The sequence below is a fragment of the Penicillium nucicola genome, assembly GCF_028828085.1.
Source record: "Penicillium nucicola strain IBT 29836 chromosome Unknown utg000006l, whole genome shotgun sequence".
NCBI classification, from domain to species: Eukaryota; Fungi; Ascomycota; class Eurotiomycetes; order Eurotiales; family Aspergillaceae; genus Penicillium; species Penicillium nucicola.
The window spans coordinates 503295-522149 of NW_026643130.1; the positions used below are offsets into that span (position 1 = coordinate 503295).

General features: G+C 50.1%; 7 protein-coding genes across 7 annotated transcripts; 2 read left to right on the forward strand and 5 right to left on the reverse strand.

Annotated features, from left to right (window-relative positions):
• Window positions 1–341: 341 nt before the first annotated feature.
• On the reverse strand, window positions 342–2202 carry N7511_006192 (putative UV radiation resistance protein (UVRAG); the record flags this gene model as incomplete). The annotated part of the gene is made up of 2 exons (XM_057128569.1): window positions 342–2093; window positions 2143–2202. 2 exons carry the CDS (start codon window positions 2200–2202, stop codon window positions 342–344), a joined length of 1812 nt encoding a protein of 603 aa, XP_056983125.1.
• Window positions 2203–2508: 306 nt separating this feature from the next.
• Window positions 2509–3622, forward strand: N7511_006193 (mitochondrial 54S ribosomal protein mL67; the record flags this gene model as incomplete). The annotated part of the gene is made up of 2 exons (XM_057128570.1): window positions 2509–2778; window positions 2897–3622. The coding sequence occupies 2 exons, from the start codon at window positions 2509–2511 to the stop codon at window positions 3620–3622; spliced, it is 996 nt and encodes a 331-aa protein (XP_056983126.1).
• Window positions 3623–4327: 705 nt separating this feature from the next.
• Window positions 4328–6104, reverse strand: ptcG (type 2C protein phosphatase PTC1; the record flags this gene model as incomplete). Its single annotated transcript, XM_057128571.1, has 2 exons — window positions 4328–4783; window positions 4839–6104. The coding sequence occupies 2 exons, from the start codon at window positions 6102–6104 to the stop codon at window positions 4328–4330; spliced, it is 1722 nt and encodes a 573-aa protein (XP_056983127.1).
• A 1279-nt stretch (window positions 6105–7383) lies between these two features.
• N7511_006195 (PPIL2 family peptidylprolyl isomerase) lies at window positions 7384–9295 on the reverse strand (the record flags this gene model as incomplete). The annotated part of the gene is made up of 4 exons (XM_057128572.1): window positions 7384–7885; window positions 7938–9130; window positions 9211–9227; window positions 9286–9295. The coding sequence occupies 4 exons, from the start codon at window positions 9293–9295 to the stop codon at window positions 7384–7386; spliced, it is 1722 nt and encodes a 573-aa protein (XP_056983128.1).
• A 579-nt stretch (window positions 9296–9874) lies between these two features.
• N7511_006196 (mRNA decapping enhancer EDC3) lies at window positions 9875–12045 on the reverse strand (the record flags this gene model as incomplete). The annotated part of the gene is made up of 3 exons (XM_057128573.1): window positions 9875–10122; window positions 10183–11877; window positions 11931–12045. 3 exons carry the CDS (start codon window positions 12043–12045, stop codon window positions 9875–9877), a joined length of 2058 nt encoding a protein of 685 aa, XP_056983129.1.
• Window positions 12046–12615: 570 nt separating this feature from the next.
• Window positions 12616–14993, reverse strand: N7511_006197 (DEAD/DEAH box helicase; the record flags this gene model as incomplete). Its single annotated transcript, XM_057128574.1, has 3 exons — window positions 12616–13420; window positions 13469–13887; window positions 13938–14993. The coding sequence occupies 3 exons, from the start codon at window positions 14991–14993 to the stop codon at window positions 12616–12618; spliced, it is 2280 nt and encodes a 759-aa protein (XP_056983130.1).
• A 599-nt stretch (window positions 14994–15592) lies between these two features.
• On the forward strand, window positions 15593–18326 carry N7511_006198 (uncharacterized protein; the record flags this gene model as incomplete). The annotated part of the gene is made up of 6 exons (XM_057128575.1): window positions 15593–15614; window positions 15673–15734; window positions 15805–16081; window positions 16138–16760; window positions 16811–17087; window positions 17140–18326. 6 exons carry the CDS (start codon window positions 15593–15595, stop codon window positions 18324–18326), a joined length of 2448 nt encoding a protein of 815 aa, XP_056983131.1.
• Between the last annotated feature and the right edge of the window lie 529 nt (window positions 18327–18855).

An 18855-nucleotide genomic window follows, 5' to 3' on the forward strand; every position in this document is an offset into this window, starting at 1 on the left:
AAAGCGAAGATAAGGCGGGTCTTTGCTTAGATGAGCAACTCCGAGCTTTCGGAGAATGCAACCCTGCACTTTAGACGAGAATCGCTAAATAGTCCCAGCGGTGTTTTCTATGGTATAATTGTATAATGAGAATTCAACTTGGCGGGGTAGCTCCGTGCATGAATCTAGGGATAGCAGAATAGAAACTCTCCATGCCGGGCTGTCTACTGTACACATAAGCCCAATTCGGAGACCTCGGAATGGTTATACACTATGTCCGGTGCAAACCGAGAAAAACAAACACGCCATGCTCAGGTGGAAAGAAAGGGCCAATTCACCCTGAACGCGGTCGGAAAACATGTCTAGTGGTGGACTGGGACTGGTTTGCCTCCATCCGGGGTGAGACTCATGCTCGCTAGGCTCACGTTCATTTTGGAAACGGATTCCCAAGCTTTGCGAGGCTGTACTAGCTCTCCAGAGGCTGCACTTTCCATGCTGCCCCGTCGAGACAAGTTAGGCGTCAAGCGTCCAGCAAGCCCCCGGATACCACCAGCTTTGCGCGCTGGGATCTCCGAAGTGCCAGCGGTCAGGACATAGAGGAGATATTTGAGATTGGCAAGGGTATGGCGGATGTCCAGAATGCGCAACCCCTGCTTGTTGAGAATATATTCAATATCTTTGTTGAGGAGAAACACACCGTACTCGAACCGGTAATGCACGCTCACTGGGTACAGGGGGTAGGTGCGTTGCGGAAGAGAGGCGGAAATGGGGTCTTGAATGAACGAAGTTGACCCATTTGCATTGATCGGATAGGGCAGGGCCACTGACAGATAGAAAGAAAGCAGATACACTAGATGAGCTGCATGGCCTAATGCCGCCGCGATCACTTCACGGTCAGTATCTTCAAAAGATGAGTTCGGGAGAGGTAAGCCAGCAATAGTGAAGACCAAAGGTTTGTCGGGGATGGGTTCAATAGGGTAAATGGACAAGAGGTCTTCCGAGATACGCCGTGTTTGACCCTTGGTGTCCTCTCCTGTGTGGTTGAGCAGTTTTTCGCTAGATACCAACTTTTCTTGAGCGTCAGGGAGGTGACTGCGCGTCTTTTCTTGCGCACGTCGTCCTTCTTCCATAGCTTCTTTTCGCATCTTGATACTGGCAATGAGCTCCTCTTTGCGCTTGGTTGCAGCGCGCACACGTTTGCGCTCGGCGGAAACCGCTTGCTTAGTTCGAGAAAGCTTCTCTTGCGCCTCAGCAGCATCGCTCACGGTCTTGAGTGCAAGCTCATTCTCTCGGAGAATGGTGCTTATTTGTGTTTCTAGCTTCTCCCTGGTAACCAAGGCGTCTTGCACGCACTCGTCCAGATTGGCCAATCGCATCAAAGCATCATATGATGATGTAGGCAATGTGGTGCCATCCGCAACAGCCTTTTGTGTTCCGCTTTGTAGCGACGCTTCGACTGGTGGAAGGTCGGTCAGGTTGGTATACACTCCATCCGAGAAGTGGAAGAGAATTGAATTTGCTGGAAGCGGCTGATGGAAGCTCTCTAATGTCTTTCCTAGGAACTGCAACGACCGTAGATGTACCTGTAGCTCGACCAGTAGAACAAACTCGGGCATATTCACTGTTTTAGTCCAAAGCTTCAGGGTTAATTCATCCATCCGAGAGACAAAGGGACCACATAGGTTCAAGTCGAAAGCTCGGAAGTTGGGATTGGTTGCGCGGTCAACAACTTCACTGATGTAAACTGGCTCCTCCAGACCCTCGCAATGTAGAGAGAAGAAGGTGTCCGCCATACGACTGTTGGTAATGTCTTCTAATTTGATCTGCCGAGTTCGAGGATTGGGGTCGTTCCAAAACAAGGTACTTCGGCGTCGCGAACGCACCTCGGGCTGTTTCGTCGCTTGTGCATCATGACTGGCGCGTGATTTGAGGTCGGTAAACGACCGCGAGGAGTGTAGAGGGGACCTCGAGTCCTGCGATAGGATCTTGGAAGGTGTTTGGAGGGTATTCGGGATATCGTCATCATCAATGGTCTTGCCACGGGCCCGAGTCGGGGGAGGAGTAACGACCAGGTTGCGGACTGAAATACTCTGCAAATGCCGAAGCTTTCGGTTCTAATTGCCAGTTAGTATCCCGTCACAACTTCTGTTTCGCAAGTCATACCCATGGGAAGAGCCACGGCCGCTCTCTGCGGACCGTTTCATGCCCCGTGTCCGTATCCATAACGACGCAAGCCCCCGGGGGTTGCAATGATCAAATATTGTATCGCAAAGGCACTGCAGTCATGATCTACAGGGTCAACAGAGCGAACACGCGAATCGCAGAGGCAATTGAAGGATGCTGGTGAGATAAGAGATGCGGAGAGCAAGTAGTCGGCCGCCAAGACCTCTTCCCCGTCAAAAAATCGACCTCCCGTTCTCCCTCGACTTCCGCAATTCAACGCCAGCGCCCAATGCAAGAAGTCCTCGACCCTTTTTACCATTTACAATAATTGTTTGAGGGCGACTACACGCCTCGCTTCCGGCCGCAATGGCCCAAAACAAACAGGCTTTGAAACAGGTCCTAGACTCGACAGCACTGGCAGCAACGAGATTCATCCGTCGGCCACCCATTGATACCAAGACTGCAATTCAAGGGAAACCTCGCGAAACAAGCTCCAATGCATACAAGAACCATCAGGATAAGGAGGGAAGGCGGTTACAGAAGGCCTTGAACTCGCTCACCCACGGCGAGAACATCTTTGTGTACCAGAACCTCCGCACGAAGCAGGTCGTGTACTCCCTGACCCGCTACCTTGAGGTGAGTCGAATTCCTTCAATTGACGATGACATGGGAATTCCCAATCACCAAGGTTGCGCTTTCATTCGTCATCCAACCTTTCAAATGTCGCAATTTTCTAACCATCGGGTCCCTGTAGAAACACAACCTTCTCAAGCAAATGGTCAACCACGGCAAGAAGACTATTCCCGCAGAACTCCGCAAAGATCTTTGGGCTCCGTACTACTCCGTGCACTTTAATAACCGAGAAGTCGGACTCAATGTCTACAACCACCTCCGCCAATTCGCATTGCTCCGTCAGCTGTCTCCACCACGAGAAATGATCACCGTGACAAAAGAATTCCTCGATGCGCAGCGGCCGACAGATCTCCGAGACCAGATGGAGTGGGACAAGCAGAACAAGGGACGGATTGGTCAGATTATGAAGCAGAAGGAACGCGCCAAGGCCTTGATGGACCAGAAGGCGACCTCGGTTGCCGACATTGCGTTTTTGGTAGGCAAGCACAGCGGTCAAATCATGAACGGGCCTCCTGAGCGCGTCTTGGCCGAGCACAGAACTCAGAACCAGCGTCGCCGTCAAAAGATCGCTCGCGAGAAGCTCGCAGCGTCTGCCAAGGAACGCGCAGCTGAGGTTTTGTCGTTGCAGGAGCAGTTGGGTGTGGAGATCGTTGCAGACATGAACAAGCCTGATGGGTCCGGTGTCAAAATTCTGTGGCAGGATGTTTATTCTCCGCAGTACGCCAAGGAATGGCCTAACTTTGTCCAACACGGTCAATTGCGTTGGACTCGCAACCATATCATTTCACAGGAGCAGGGCTTTGAGTCCGAGGAGGTCATTGCGGATGGTGAATTTGCAGAGGCCTAGGCTAAGAAATACCTCCGGAATTAGAGGCTTGGTGCAGTTCCGGTCCTCGTCCTCCCAGCCCCGTTGCCTTTGTTCGTTCTAGGGCAGGGCAAGAGACTTTCATGTGTTGATATCTACTTCTGTCCCGCTCGGGACTTGGGCGAGGGTGGTGCTATTTGTATTTTCTCTTTTTGTTGTTTGTCTAGCTTGTCCTAGCACTCCTCGTTGCATAAATTGTACTTTTAGATATATCAAATCATGTTGGTTACAAGCATACGCTATAGACGATATCTAGATCAGTCAAATAACAATAAACATTGATTGTTTGGACCGGTACTGTACGTATTCAGAACAAAAGTAGGAGCCTAGTCCGGTCAACATCAAAATAACGAATAACTCGTGCTAACAAAAGATATGCCAGACAACCAGGTCTAGCATCCTACTAAAAAAAGTTGAAAAAGAAGAACGTCAGAGGGGAAACACCAGCGGACAACCGCAATTCATAATTGGACGCCAATGTGCAAAGTGCAATGTAGGAAGCGACATTCAGAGAAAACTCTAAGGTGAATAAAAAGAACATCCAGCTCCGGTACATTGCGCCCCGAGGCACACACCCAAGGGTAAAACGTTAAACGTGACGAAAGAAAGAAGTAGATACAATCTAATCAATCCGGATTCACTGCTTCAGCGGTTTTCGGCTTTCATGACATGTCATACACCATACATTCAGTGAGTCTGGCCCGAAGGGCCCTTGCTGGGACTCAGGATGTCCACAGAGGGGAGGTTATTATTGTCTTCAACATGCAATTCAGGCCCGGGCTCTTCTTGCGAGTTGCGGTTCGCCATCTTCTGGAGAGTCTCTTCGTTAGCCTTTTTTGCTGAAGCTGGGTCATCGGCCACGCCTGAGCTGGCTATTTTCTTCCGTGCTCCCTCGACGATCTTGTCGGCTTCGCTCACGCCTTGCGATATCGTCTTATTATCCCCGTCTACGCCAATCGGGTCTGCGTTGTTGTTGACGACGTCCTTGACGCGGTTGGAATCCAGTCGAATGACCATGCATGATAAGTTGTCTGTGCTGAATCGTGCCAGGGCGTGGTCGACGAGAATCTTGGAGGCGTGTTGAGCATCTTGAACATTCCGGATTAGATCCACTGCTTCTTGGTCGCTGCAGACATCCCACAGCTGTGACCGACGTTAGCTTTCATGTATGAACAAGATTCGAGGATCCAAAACTTACTCCATCGCATGCCAGAATAATAAACTCATCGGCATCAGGCTGGATGACTGTTTCTGTGGTGTAGGGGTGTCCGGTCACGAGGTCCTTCAGATATGCATCACCCAAGGCGCGGGTGACAGCCAGAACTCCGTTGACACGGTTGTTCAGGATTAGCCCGCCAGCGTTGGCAATCCTCTTGCCTTCGTTCTCGTCGCTTCCCTTGTGATCGTATGACAACCGGAGTGCTTTCCCGTTACGACATAATACGATGCGGGCATCGCCGACGTTGGCTGTGTACAAAACGCGCTGTCGAATAGCCTTATCCTGTAACTTTGGCAGAACAGTAGATGGAGCATCCTGGGTAGGGGTCTCTGTGTTCTCTGAATTTGAGTCACCCTTTGATGCTGCCGCGGCGGCCGGAGCGAGAGCAGCTGATCCCGTTGCCGATTGTGAGCTGGGTACCCGATCTTCCCAGCGAAGCACGGCTGTGACAGCTGTACACCCAGAGTTCTTGACGGGCAGTTTCTCGAGCTGCTGGTCCACGCTGGTGAAGGTTTGATCAAGCAATTCGGGCACAGGCGTATTGGGACTTCTGCGCATGACCTCCTCGAGAATCAAATGCAATTTCTTGCCACACCACTCGGCGGCAAAGGTTCCAGCATGTCCGTCGAAGATTGCAAAGTATCCATTGTCTGTTTCCACGGCACGCGACGTATCCTCCGACACCCGGGACTCATTCGCCCCGGGGTCCTCGTTCCCATTTGTGTCCGGAGCAGTCGGAGCGGGGGTGCCCAAGAAATTGTAGAGATAGGCATGTGTATCTTCCATTGTCCGGCGACATTTTCGATTCCGGTCCTCTGTGACACCAACACGGAAGGACGACCGAGCGGTCGGTACGGATTCTCCGGCAGAGTTGTTGAATGAACCCTGAGGGACGCTGAGTGCGGGGTCCATCTTGCCGAGCTTTTGTAGCGGGCTTTCGGCGATGGAGGGACTGGTGCTCAGCGAATTATCCCGGCCGTTCAAGCTGAGGGAGTTCTTCGCGTTGCTGAAGAAGCTGGCCGCTTTAGTCACGGTACTGCTTCGGCGCTTCTTCTCGGCTGCGGGACCCTGGTCGTCGCTTTGGCGGCGAGTAAAGAATCCAGCACCAGGAGGGGAGAATCTCTTGTCGCGCGGGCTTGAGCTGAGCGCGCTGGTGTCGGTCTGGAGGGTCAAGGAGTTGTCGATGCCGGTCTCCGGAAGTGAGTCGATCTTATCTTTGGGTGGGCTCGAGGAGCCACTGAACATTCTGTTCAGCAACCCACCCTGAGAAGAAAAACTGCGGCGCTTATTACCTGCCAGCTTGATTGAATCCTTTCACAAGGATGGAACGCTTTGGGGGAGGTGGTGGTTGGGTATGAGCGGGGATGAAGATGGGGCGAGACTGACGTAGGGTCGGTCGAGGACGGAAGCGGAGGGACTAGACTTTCAGGGTCTGGAAATATCAGCCATGAGCATTTCAAGATACAAGAGAAGAAACTTCAAGATGAAGGGGGGTGAAAGGTGACGTGATGATCAATTGGGAGGCGCATAGTCGATCACGAAACACGAGGGGACGCGCGCTGCATTCAGGCAACCGCAACTCCAATGTCAAGTGAAGCATCGCCAGCATCCAAATGCCTCCAATCCTGTGCAACAGCCACAACTGGTGCCTGGCATCGGGGGTTTGAGGTAGATGCGCATCCAGGTCCATCTGGGCTCACCCCCACTAGAGGGCATCAGGATAGTAGACATAGCACCACACTTACTGGCAAGTAAAGATCAAGATCGAAATCGAAGAAGACAAAAGTTGGGAATGATGAAGAAGTTGAAAGTTTGAAAGGTTGCGATCCGGAGGAAAACCAGCTAATTTCCAGAAGCTCCGCCCTCTTACGGCTCAAGCGGCAGAGCGGAGTTAAAGCCAAGGAGAGGAAGTATTTTAGTTCAGGGGGGGAAATTACAGTATTGCCTTCTGGACGCTTTCTTTTTCTTGGGTTTCCCTGCAAGTTCACGTTTATGCTTCTAAAGTACGGGGTATGGGGGATCTCCCTTAATCTGATCCGCAGTCGATGACGCTTGTACTTTGCCCCCTGTTGTATGCTTCGGTGTCGGGGTGTTGTCTGGTTATTGCAGCAGGGAGAGGACTGATGAATGCCGAGTGCACGAAAGAGCTTCAACATAGCCTGAAGTCGTCCCTGCTGCCTGTATGTGCCCAATGGTATGCATCGGATTCGCCTCGAATCCTTAACTCCGTCAAATCCGGTCTGCATTGGATATGTTTCCTCTGAAAGACATTCTCTCATGTTGCATTGGGTAAGCGTGATATGTCGATCTAGAACAATGAGCATACCAAGGCAGCGTAATTGAAAGGCGTGAGTCTGGAATCCTACAAGATCTACTAGTATCCAATAGGCGTCAATAGAGTTCTCGAGTCGAGGTCTTGGCTCAAGAATAGATGTGAAGACTCCTGGTCTCCCAGAAGAGAAAATGGCCATTGCACAAGACCTCAAATCCAATGTGATGAAGCTGAACTCATACATTCATCAAATTACCACGAACTAAAATCACCAAAGCCTCCTGCTCCCTTGGCCTTCTTACGAGCAGGCTCGGGAACTGGCTCTTCGTCCACATACTCAACAACCTCATCCTCCTCTTGTCCATCTCGATCCGCCAGGGCAGCCTTCAAGTACTTTCCAACGCCAGAGTCACCATCCCCGGATGAGGCACCGGTACCGCGAACTCGTTTGCCAGTCCAGGTGACACGGTCATCGTCGACACGACGCGAGGCCTCATCGTCTTCCTCGGGCTGAACGGCTCCCGAGCTCCGTGCTTCTTCTGCACGTTTCTGGGCTAGGAAATCTTCGAATGGATCTACGAAGACGGTGATGTCCTTGATCCGTACATCGGGTGTTGGTCGGTTGGTGGATGATTCCACAGGGTGGCTTTCAAGTGCGTTCAGGGTAACAGATGAAGGGGTTGGGTCGTCAATGATACGACCAAAGATGGTGTGTTTGAGGTTGAGATGAGGGAGAGCACGGTAAGCGATGAAGCTGGTATTGCATGTTAGCGAGGATTCGATATGCGGCGCTGGAGATCCCTTACAATTGACTGCTGTTGGTATTCTTGCCCTTGTTGGCCATACTTAGTGTTCCTCGGGCATCGTGCTTCAAGGGACCCTCGAACTCATCGGCGAAGTATTTCCCCCAGATACTCTCACCACCTCGTCCGGTTCCAGTCGGGTCACCACCCTGGAGCATGAAGCCTTTGATATTGCGATGGAAGGGGACATCCTTGTAGTATCCCTTCTTGGCCAACTGAATAAAGTTCCACACAGCTTTGGGTGCGTATTCGGGATACAGCTCTAAGTTCAAATGCCCAGATGTGGTCACGATCCGAGCATAAGCTTTAGCCTTCACCCGGCCACGCTTCAGCATGTATTCCTCCTCTGATAGTAGCGCAAGCTCGGCAGATGTGTGTGGTGTCAAACCAGTACTGGTAAAAGAAGCAGCAGCCTTTCCGGTAGTGAATTTGGCAGCATTGTAAGGCGTCGGCTTTCCGCCTTGCAAACCTCCAGTCTTGGTAGTTGAATTTGCAGCGCCGGTCTTTGAAAGAGCCTTGGAGCCAGCTGCGGCAGAACCAGCCTGCTGAGAGCGTTCCAAGCGCGCCTTAGCAACGGCCTCTTTCGCTTTTAAGATCTTCGCTGCGTTGCCAAGTGCAGCGGTGTTGACGCTGCCCGAAGCCTGTTGCTCCTCAACCAGTCCAGCCTCCCCTTCTTTGATATAATTGAACGAGCTGAGATTGCGCGACTCGATATTCTGCGGATCCTGCAACGTGATAATATCCTTGCGGCTGAATTCTTCATCCGTTACCAAGTCATGCCACAATTTGCCCTTGATGTTCAATCGTTCCACAGTATCCCAAGCAAAGACGTTTCCCGTGTTACGTAGCGCGACGATATGCGTGTTGTCGGTCAGAATTTTGAACGTAACCGGGTCAACGTAGTCACCGTCCTCGTTCTTCGCAATAGTCAACTTAATCAAGTCAGAACCCTTCAACGGCGAACCATCAACAGGGTTCGTTCCGTGCTTTTTGATCCATGGCAGAATGTTTGTGAGATCGAATAGTGTGCCGGTAGATGTGCAGACGGGATGCGAAAAAGGTTGGAGGGAAAGGGAGCAGAAATTGAATGGCAGGCGTTTGAATGCGGCGTGCGGGCCACCCTTTTTGGCTTTGGAGACGCCCGCGCCTGCGCTAGCCGAGAAGGCATCTTCGGATGCCCACTCTGAGTGTGTGATCTAGAGAAAACGTATTAGCCTGGATTTGACATGCGATTGCGCGCGTGGAGAGTTTTAGGGAGATGGGAAGCGTTGCGTACGTATAGCTTATCCGTTCCTATATGAAGATGATTAGTTACCACTTTGTATAACGAGGCGATCATGCGATGGCATACCTTTTCCCATGGTTGCAAGATTGTAGATTGAGCTTGTTTCAACGCAGTCTTTCGGAGATCGAATGACGAAGGACGCTTGCCGATTTTGGGACTAGTGCGGGTTGAGCCTCCGGAGCATATCGCCAAGATGCCAAGCATTCGGCCTCTACGGAGTATACGCTCTCCTCTCAGGGGCATATATCATCTTATTCCTCGAACGCTTCAGATGACGGGTCTACAAATAACACTTGCTCGTTTTTTTTTGGCAGAAGTTCGAATATTTACATGGCCTTACTTGCGGGTTACTTACCGCTTGAACCTCATTTAGAAAAAGGATCTCAAGCTTCAGTGCATGATGATCACACCGAGAAACGAAGATAGACTGTAATCATTGATTATTTTGACATAGTAATCATACAGAGAGACCAGTCCACTAGGTAATCATACATATGCAAGTGGTAACATCGCCTCTAGAATACACACACAGAACGCCTGCAAAAGGAGCCAGTAGCTAGCTCTCTTCCGCTTATATGACCTCGCCCGAGAATTGAAGAACGCCTTTTATGACATGTGGATCATGATAGTTCATATGAGTGGGAGTTTGATATTTTTAAGGGAGCGGGGATTGAAACTTCAAGGGAACCACCCACTTGTTCCCAAAATCGATTCCATGTCGACGGCGGGTTCCATACTTTCTCCAGACAATCTGCGGAATTCCAATGTCTGCAACTGAAACGTTCCAGGAGGGTCTTTCGCCTGAAAGGAGGGCATTGAGGACACCGGTCTTAGGGGCGCCCAGACATACCACGGAAGTGGCATTGACGCAAAGTCGACCACCTTCGGCTAGGGTCATTTCGCCTGCAGGTTCAGTCGTGTAAGTCGTGTTGTTCCGAGGTGTGGACTTTGAAGCACACTTACCAGTTGAGGCGTTCAGTCCGGATGGGACGTCTACGGAAAGAACGTGGACGTTGCTTCGGTTCATCCAGGAAATCATTTCGAAGGCGACACCTTGGTCGTCCGTACGGAGGTCGTCGAAGGAAAGGTGCATACCGAGCAAGGCATCAATGACCAGATCGGGTCCCAGGTCTGCGGTAGCGAGTCGAGCCGACAGTTCTTCCCATTTGAGCACCCGTCCTCCGATCTTGCGGAAGATGTCAAGTTGCTTGCGGCAGTTCTCCAGTAATTCAGCCTCGTGCTCTAGACCTAGCAAGCACATAGTCACACGGTGACCGCGGTTACGGAGGTGACGAGCAGCGGCAATAGCCCGAGCCCCAGTGCGGTGGTTACCGGTGATGATCAGAATGGTGGGTGCAGCCGCATCGTTAGTAAGAAGTGACACAGCAGCTTCCGCGATACCTCGGCCTGCATTTTCAGTTATGATCTCATCGGCGATTCCAAACTCTGCCACAGAAATCTGTTCGATCTCTAGAGTTTGGAGAGGACTCACAGTCGGGCAGCTGCGATTCGTGGTTGTGAGTCTGAGCGAACCAATACCTGAAACATTTGGGGCAATCATAGGTGACGCTGAGGATCGACTTGGGCGGGGACTCGTGGTACGAGAAATATTAACATGGAGTTGGCTGCGGCCAAGCGCACTGAGTTGCGGCACCATTGGCACGGCCTGGCCAGCGCTGTCCTTGCGAGAAGGTTGGATATGCGAGGATCCTCTTGACCGTTCCCGCCCGGGCAAGTTATCATTGCTCAACTTCATTTCACTCATTCCTTCCATTTCACCGTTTGAGTCACTGCTCTGGGGACTATCAAGCACATTCTCGGTCCAATGTAGGTTTTTCCCGCCATTTGTACCAGGTTTGATTCTGCGGTTGAAACTAACCAGACGTTCTTCATCTGCGGTGGTGTCATCGTTTCGAATCTGCTCAAACACTGTCCGCTTATCGAATTTAGAGAGGTTGCTTTCGAAGTCAAATTCGCCAAGCTCCTGGATGTCAGTCGCATCCTCGGTAGCCCAGTCACTGGGATCCTCGGCATATCGGCGCGATCTCTTCTTGCGGAGCTTTGCTCCAGGTCGGGAAACCATCTCAGGTGAATCTTGGAATGCAGGGCCCGCTGGCTCCACAAATGCAGTCTGGCGCCAGCCCTTGCTCTTCGGGTTGGTACTTGCTGCAGCGCCATGCTTACTGGCATATCCTCGATCTTCGTTTCCTTGGTTGGCACGGCGATTGCGCTTTGGGGTCTGCTTCATAGGTGACAATTCCTGAGGACTTTGAAGCAGTTGTTTCTGGACGGGCTTTTGGAGTCCATCCTTGCCACCATCTGTGTTCACTTCCAAGCTACTGAAGGGCTCATTCAGAGAGGCTGAAACCACGTCTTGTACTGCTTGGTGTCCTCGGTTTGGCGGGGGATTCTCGGCGCTTTGGTTGGCATTCATGCGAGAGCCTTTGGAGAAACTCAAAATGGCCGGGTCCATGAACTGTTGCTGTGAAATAGGTGCTTGAGCAAGGGCTATGGGAGCTGCTGCATGGTGCTGGGCTGGAGGTTGAGGGATATGGTGGCGCTGCGAAGGGGCCGAAGTATTCGCTTCCAGATTAAGATCGATGATGACAGAAGCGTCAATGGTGAAGTGAGGCAGGCGCTGGCCATTCCAGAGTGTGACTACATCTATGTTAGTTACTTAGTTTAACAATGATATCCGGTTTTGATCTCACCATTTTGAAGTAGTAGTTGCTGTCCGATTACATTGGCAACCTGGCCGAGTAACTTTCCGCCCGGGGGTTCTCTCAAGGTCAGAGACACATTGTAGCCAATAAACTCGGAAGCCATGATAGCGAGCTTCAATTATATGTTGCAAGCATCAATCGAGGGGAGGTGAGGTATATGACTGGAGTAAAGCGATAAAGGCAAGATAGGATGAGAAGCTGTCGGGCAGCTCAATCGGCAAGTCACGTGCGATTGCTTATCCACTATCATGTTTATCGATTGTGAGTGGGGTGAGGTTAGGGCTGGCTGGTGAATAGTTGCATACGGTGACGTTTGCGATTATCGATCATCAACAAAGGCCATGTGCATAGTGCTTGGTATCGGATTATTGCTATACGATATTTTGGAGGGTCCCTCCCTTGACCCCTCTTGTTTCACCTTTTTCTCGTCACTTTCTGCCCAGCTTTGAGTACCTCGGGCTCCCTAGATCTCTTATAGGTAACGTTATAATGTGCAGCGATAAAGGTGTGAACGAATCTATGAGCCTCATCGTAAGAAAACAGCTTCACATATGTACTTGATAACAAATATTCTAAATTTCATTGGATATCAATACTCTTTTAGCATGCAACATGCCCTGCAGGGGGGAACAATGATCCCACTCCTCTCTCCCCATTTTCAGCATTTATATGCTTAAAACTCGTCATCGTCGAAGTCTTCGGGGTTAATTGCACTCGTTGGTTTGGATTTTGCTTTGACAACTTGTGTGATCGAGACCAAGTTGTTATAGAATTCCACAACTTTGGGATGTACCATAACCTTGCGAGGCTCGAATCGGGTGACTTGCAATCCCTCTTGTGATGTTGCTCGACTGAGAGCAACGTAAGCCTGGCCCTTTTCAAACACTCGACCAAGGTCGACCTTCACACGCTGAAGGGTCTGTCCCTGGGCCTTGTGAATGGACAAAGCCCATGCCAAGATCAGTGGAACTTGTTGGCGTTGAGCTTGTACCTCTCCATTGGGAAGTTCAATCTTCCAGGTTTCTGGTTGACATAACAAGTGGCGCTCTGATCCATCAGGCTGCATAAAACATACCAATGGCCATTTTCGGGTAACAGAAGCCGGCCCTTCCTTGTAACCCATCGGCTTAAGCTTCTTCTTGGCACGCATGGCCCGTTCTTCATCGCTCGCAGTGGCATCTTCAGCAAAGTCCTTGTCGTTTTCGCGGTATGAGTCAAAGTATTCTTCGCTCATGAAAGCTACCACACGTCCAATGGACCCATTTACAAGGGATTCTTCCATGTTCTTGATGAGCATCACTTGAGCCCCCTTCTTCAATTGAATGAGAGGAGGAGCCATGCAGTTAGACAGAAGCTTCTCACGGTGCTGGGGATCCTGGATCGTTCCGGAATCCACGGCATTGAACATCATTACCTCGCCAGAGAGTCTGTTCATTCGTGCAGAGTTAGCTCCTTCCACTTCAGCGCGAGTTGGGAATCTGTCGATTGTTAGTTATGAATTTCAAGTATTGGTGTGAAGAACATACAATTCTGTTGCTTGGAGGGAGTCATGGAAGTCCAACGGCCGAGAAAGCTTTCGGAAAGCTTCGATCGTACGAGGACTGATTTTTCCCAATCTCATTTCGTTTAACATCTCAGCAAACTCTGGGTCCTTTTGACGGAAAACATTGGTCAAAAGAATTGTATGCTGGATACAAGTTGTCCAAGTAGCAGCCGCAAAGGCAAACTTGGCCTCGCGGTTACTTCCTTCGGGTACGGGTGGCAGTTGGAAGAAATCTCCTGTTACGACAAGTTGAATTCCTCCAAATGGCCGACCGTTGTTGCGAATGCGTCTGGCGATTTCCTCTAATTTGTCAAATAGATCACCATCAACCATAGACACTTCGTCAACAACGAGAACCTTGGTACGTAGCCAGCGATTCCTAGCTTTTTGATTTTTCTTGACCTGTAGGCTGTTAGCGTCAAGAATTCTTATGCATGGTAAAAAGACCTCACCTTCTTGACCAACTCAGGAACAGCCTCCTTGCCTAAACCAATACCTGCAAAGCTATGAAGTGTTACACCTTCGATGTTACAGGCTGCAAGACCTGTCGAAGCTGTAACTGCAATGCGATCAGGCTCCTTACGGTACTTGATACGCAGTTTCTGAATGATCTCCCGCATAAGAACCGACTTTCCGGTTCCTGCAGAACCAGTGAAGAATATGCTTTTTCCACCATCAACAACTGCATCAAGAACAGCTCTTTGTTCATCACTCAAGAAAATCGATGCAACCTTCGTGCGGCCTTGCTTTTGTGGTTTGATCTCCGGCTTTTGGTTCTTCTTGTATTCCTTACGCAACTCTTTCTGTTCCTCCTTGATAGCACTCGCAGACTTGTTCCAAAAGTCGGTGGGCTTTGGGCGTTTTGGCGTGATATGGCTATTCTTTGTGCGAGGGGCATCTTCCCTCTCTTCCTGCAGCCAGGGGAGGGTTCGAGGTTTGGGTGGAGGTTGAAAGTGAGAAGGAGGTGATGAAGACCACGGAAACTGCAAGCTGCTCGGGGGAGCTGGGTCATCTTGAGAGACAGGTGGGAGATCTGGGTAGTTGACATCTGTCGGATTGGCGGAGTTGCTATCAAGACTTGGATATGTGACTGTCTTCGATGCGGTGTTGGTGTTAGCCGCACTTGGTATAATCAATGGCTGCGGTTCGTCAATGTCGAGGTCGAGATCATCATCAAAATCGTTTTCATCAAAGTAAACAGCGCTATGGAGAGATCCTAGCGCGGAATTTCCATTATGGGCCACCTCGATCTTTCGTTTGACTCCGACGGATTGCGGTGGGGCTGGCTTCGCAGGGGCATGTATGTTGGTCCGTAGGAGGTTGGACTGAAGCGGTTTCGAAGTCCCTCCAGTGGGGGCGTCTTTCACGGCTTTTTTAAACATTGTCGCTTCCTCCGGAGCGGGTCGAGACGAGGAAGAATACGGAGATGAGGTAAGTCTCTTTGGGCGCAGCAAAGAGAGTGTTTTTATCCTGTGTATGCCCCGCGCCCTGGATATCACAATATGCATATAATTGAAAGGGGAGGCAAACAAAGATGAGGGTCGCGGTGGATTCGGAGATGATTTTCAGCCAACGCGTAGGGGACGCGACTATCACACGTGACTGATAAGGATGGATCGACTGAATCTGGGGTATTAACAAGCAACATTGGATGTTTTAGTTGATATTACTCGATTGTGGACTGATGATGTAGCTGAAACTATGGAATCTGCTTAATTTGATATAGCTCGTGTATTTCAGGATATAGTGTTCCCTTTTACAGTTTCAAAATATCATGCTGACGTATAGATGAGACAGGAATATATAGTTCAGTTTGCACTCTGAATGTGCTCCCATTTCTGGACAACACCCTCAGAATTTTGCGTCATTAGACTCTAATATATAGCAAAGAATTACTTTCTACTCAATTATGACAATCAATTGAAGTGCAGACCATATTCTCACTTGCCCCAGGCATATGCAAGGCAATCGCGACATCACGTGATCTTCATCACCGCAAAACGCGCGGGACGAGAATGCAGAAGCCAACGATCCCAACAACCAATCGTGGAAACGTCTCGAGAAGGACGCTATTTCTGACGCAGACTGACTTTTGCGACCATGAAGAATGGCAGATATGGCAGCCCTGAGTACGTGGAGTCCCTGGAATCTCCCAAATCGGACTTGCTTTGCTAACAGACCATACAGACAAAGACTACCCTCTGACGGGTGTAGTCATTTGCTTTACGTCAGTTCAAATTGAGCAACGGGTATGTCATAGAAGGTTCAATCGCCCCGCAAAACCATTAGGACAGGCTAACTCGCATGTTTGTTGCGCAGACTCAACTGACCCAAATGGCGGAACAAATGGGCGCGATGCACAGTGTCCACCTTACCTCGGATGTAACTCATTTACTCGTGGGTGATACAAACAGTGACAAGTACCGATTTGTCGCAAGAGAACGAAATGACGTGGTGGCTATGAACCCAGACTGGATCGAGGCTGTTCGAGAGTCGTGGACAAAGGGCGAGGATATAGACATCCACGCGCTGGAAATCCAATATAAATTGTCCACGTTACATGGACTCAAGATTTGCATCACTGGATTTTCAGATCGTGAGTGGCCAATTGCCATGGTTGCGCCTGGAGCAATGCTAACCAAGGTGCTGCAGTTCCCTTCCGTTCATACATGCAGAAGACCACAGAAGAGAATGGCGCTGAATACCGAAAAGACCTGACCAAATCCGTGACCCATCTTATTGCGCGCAACTCGGAGGGCGAGAAGTATAAATTCGCAACACAATGGAACATCAAAGTCGTTTCAGTCAAGTGGTTTACAGACAGTATCGAGCGTGGAATGATCCTCGGCGAAGAGAGGTATCACCCGCTGGTTCCACCAGCTGAACAAGGTCTAGGCTCATGGAATCGAACCGCGCCAATGGAGAGAGAGCCATCTAAAAAGGACAACCCTGCCACAAACGAAAATCCTATGAACCCACGACCTAGAAAACTACGCAGGATCGCAAGTACCAAACTTGTGGACCAGAACGAAAGCATCTGGGGAGATATCGTGGGAACGGGATTCGACAATATTCAAGCAAATGGACCAAGAACAACACCCCACAGACGAGGCTCCGAGGGTCCCAAACCTGTCATACAGGCATATCAGTCATTTGCCAGTGAAACCACATTCTCTGAGAATATGGAGACTAGCCAGAAGCCCGCGAAACCCTCAAAAGACAATGGGTTCTTACACGAGACGTACTTTTTCATCAAAGGATTCTCTACCAAACAGGTTTGTCCTCAGATAATTTGCCTACCGATGCTTCAGCTTACACTCCCTAGACAAGCGTTCTGCGGGATCATCTCACCTATAACGGGGCCCAACTCGTGAACTCGCTGAGTGAGTTTTCTAGCCCTAGAATCCCAAAGACAGGGCATGGGCTATACATCATGGTGCCATACCAAACCCCCAGGTCAGACATCCCTTCAACGGATGATTTGGCATTTGAATGTGAGGTTGTCACTGAAATGTGGTTGGAAAGATGCATCGGAACAAAGGCTTTTGTCCCACCGGAGTCCCATGTTGCAAGCACACCTTTCCCGAAGTTTCCCATACCAGGTAGGAAGGATATCTGTGAATCCAAGAAAGAAAATTGCTCTAACAAAGTTAGGATTCTCGGGAATGCGGGTATGCTCTACTGGCTTTGGAGGCATCGATCTTCTACATGTGCGCAAACTGGTTGTATTAATGGGCGCCACTTATGGTGATTACCTCACAGAGAAAGCATCAATTCTCATTTGCAACGATCCTCAAACAGCGAGTTTAGACAAACTGCGACACACTGCTGAATGGGGAGTTCCGGCAGTGTCCGCCGACTGGCTTTGGATATCTATACAAACTGGCCAGAAGAAGCCATTTGAGCCATATCTTGTTCGACGTGGAACATCTCAAAATTCTAGCAGCGCAGGTAAATCTACAGCGGCATCTGCAAAGCGAAAACAGCCCCTTGACGACAGTGAACAACGAGAGAGTATTCCACCTAACCTTTCCACCATATCAACAAAACTCAACATCGAGAAGCGAGGTTTGAAGAGGACCGATTCAAGCCGAACAGTGCCAGTCATTGGCGATGGCTTCGAAGATGACGCCCCGAAACCTTCAGTCCCAGAATCCCGCTCTCCATCCCCAGAAAATGCACCCGACAAGCCAACGACAGAGGAAGGGAACTCAAGACAACCAACGCCAAGTGCAGACCCAGCACCAGCAGCGGGCCCATCGGCACTCGACACAGCCCTAAGTGGACTCCTCCAACAAGCCCGAGCAGCGAAGTCACGCCAACAATCCGAAAGCACACCAACAAACGAAGACGGTAGCTTCCCACAGCCGCGAAAGCGCAAACCCCTGCTCGGCCGCGCCTCCTCAAATCGAATGCTAGATGGCCCGTCGGCCGTTTCACGTGCCAGCTCAGTCGACACACTAAATGATGACGGGTTGGGCAGCGCAATTGAGAGCGCTAACCCCACACGAGACAACTCGATATCTCGGAGCAACAGCCGCGTCGAACAGAGTCTATCGTCAATGCTCAGTGGTGGGAATTTCGATTTCCTTCATGATCGACCGGTGCATATGCAGGAAGATGAGGAAAACCAGGAACCGCAAATGACACAGCTGGATTATGAGGATCCCGATGCTGCAGCTATGAGGGCCCAGTTCCTGAAAAATGCTGGCAAGGTGTCCAATAAGAAAAATGATAGGGCCGGTGTGCTTGTGGGGGAGGTACGGGAATTGGAGGATATTGGATGGGCATCTGGACGGAGAACGAGGAAGCAGCCTGTTAAACTTGATGATGATGAGTGACTTATGTTCGATGGGCATGTGTGGTGAGGCTTGGTTTCTTTTTCCACTGTATTTTCTTTACTGGCGAAAACACGGCATGACATGGCATTGCATTGCGAATGGCGCCTTCTTTGGTCTATCTATTGATTTGAGCGAGTGATATCTCGAATTTGGCAGTGATAATGCTATTCATTGAATCATCCAGTATATTACACGAACAACAGCTAAAGTATCCTGAACAAGAAACAGGCCGATGACAAGAGGAATGAATGGACGTGCGAACTGCAGTCTCGAGCTCTACGTGCAGGAGTCAGCCTCTAAAGGCTGGGTATTTTGGGCGGAAGAAAGATTGAGGAACACGGGAGCTTCGTAGCAAAACAACGCGATTTCAATTCAGATGGGAATCTTGGATAAGAACTGCACACTTCCTCTGATGCACACCGCCACGCCGCGAAAGACAAGAAAAGCCGACGAAGACAAATAAACTCCAAGACAGGAATGGTTATAGGGCCTGCGCAGAGGAACACTGCAGATTATGAAAAAAAGAAAA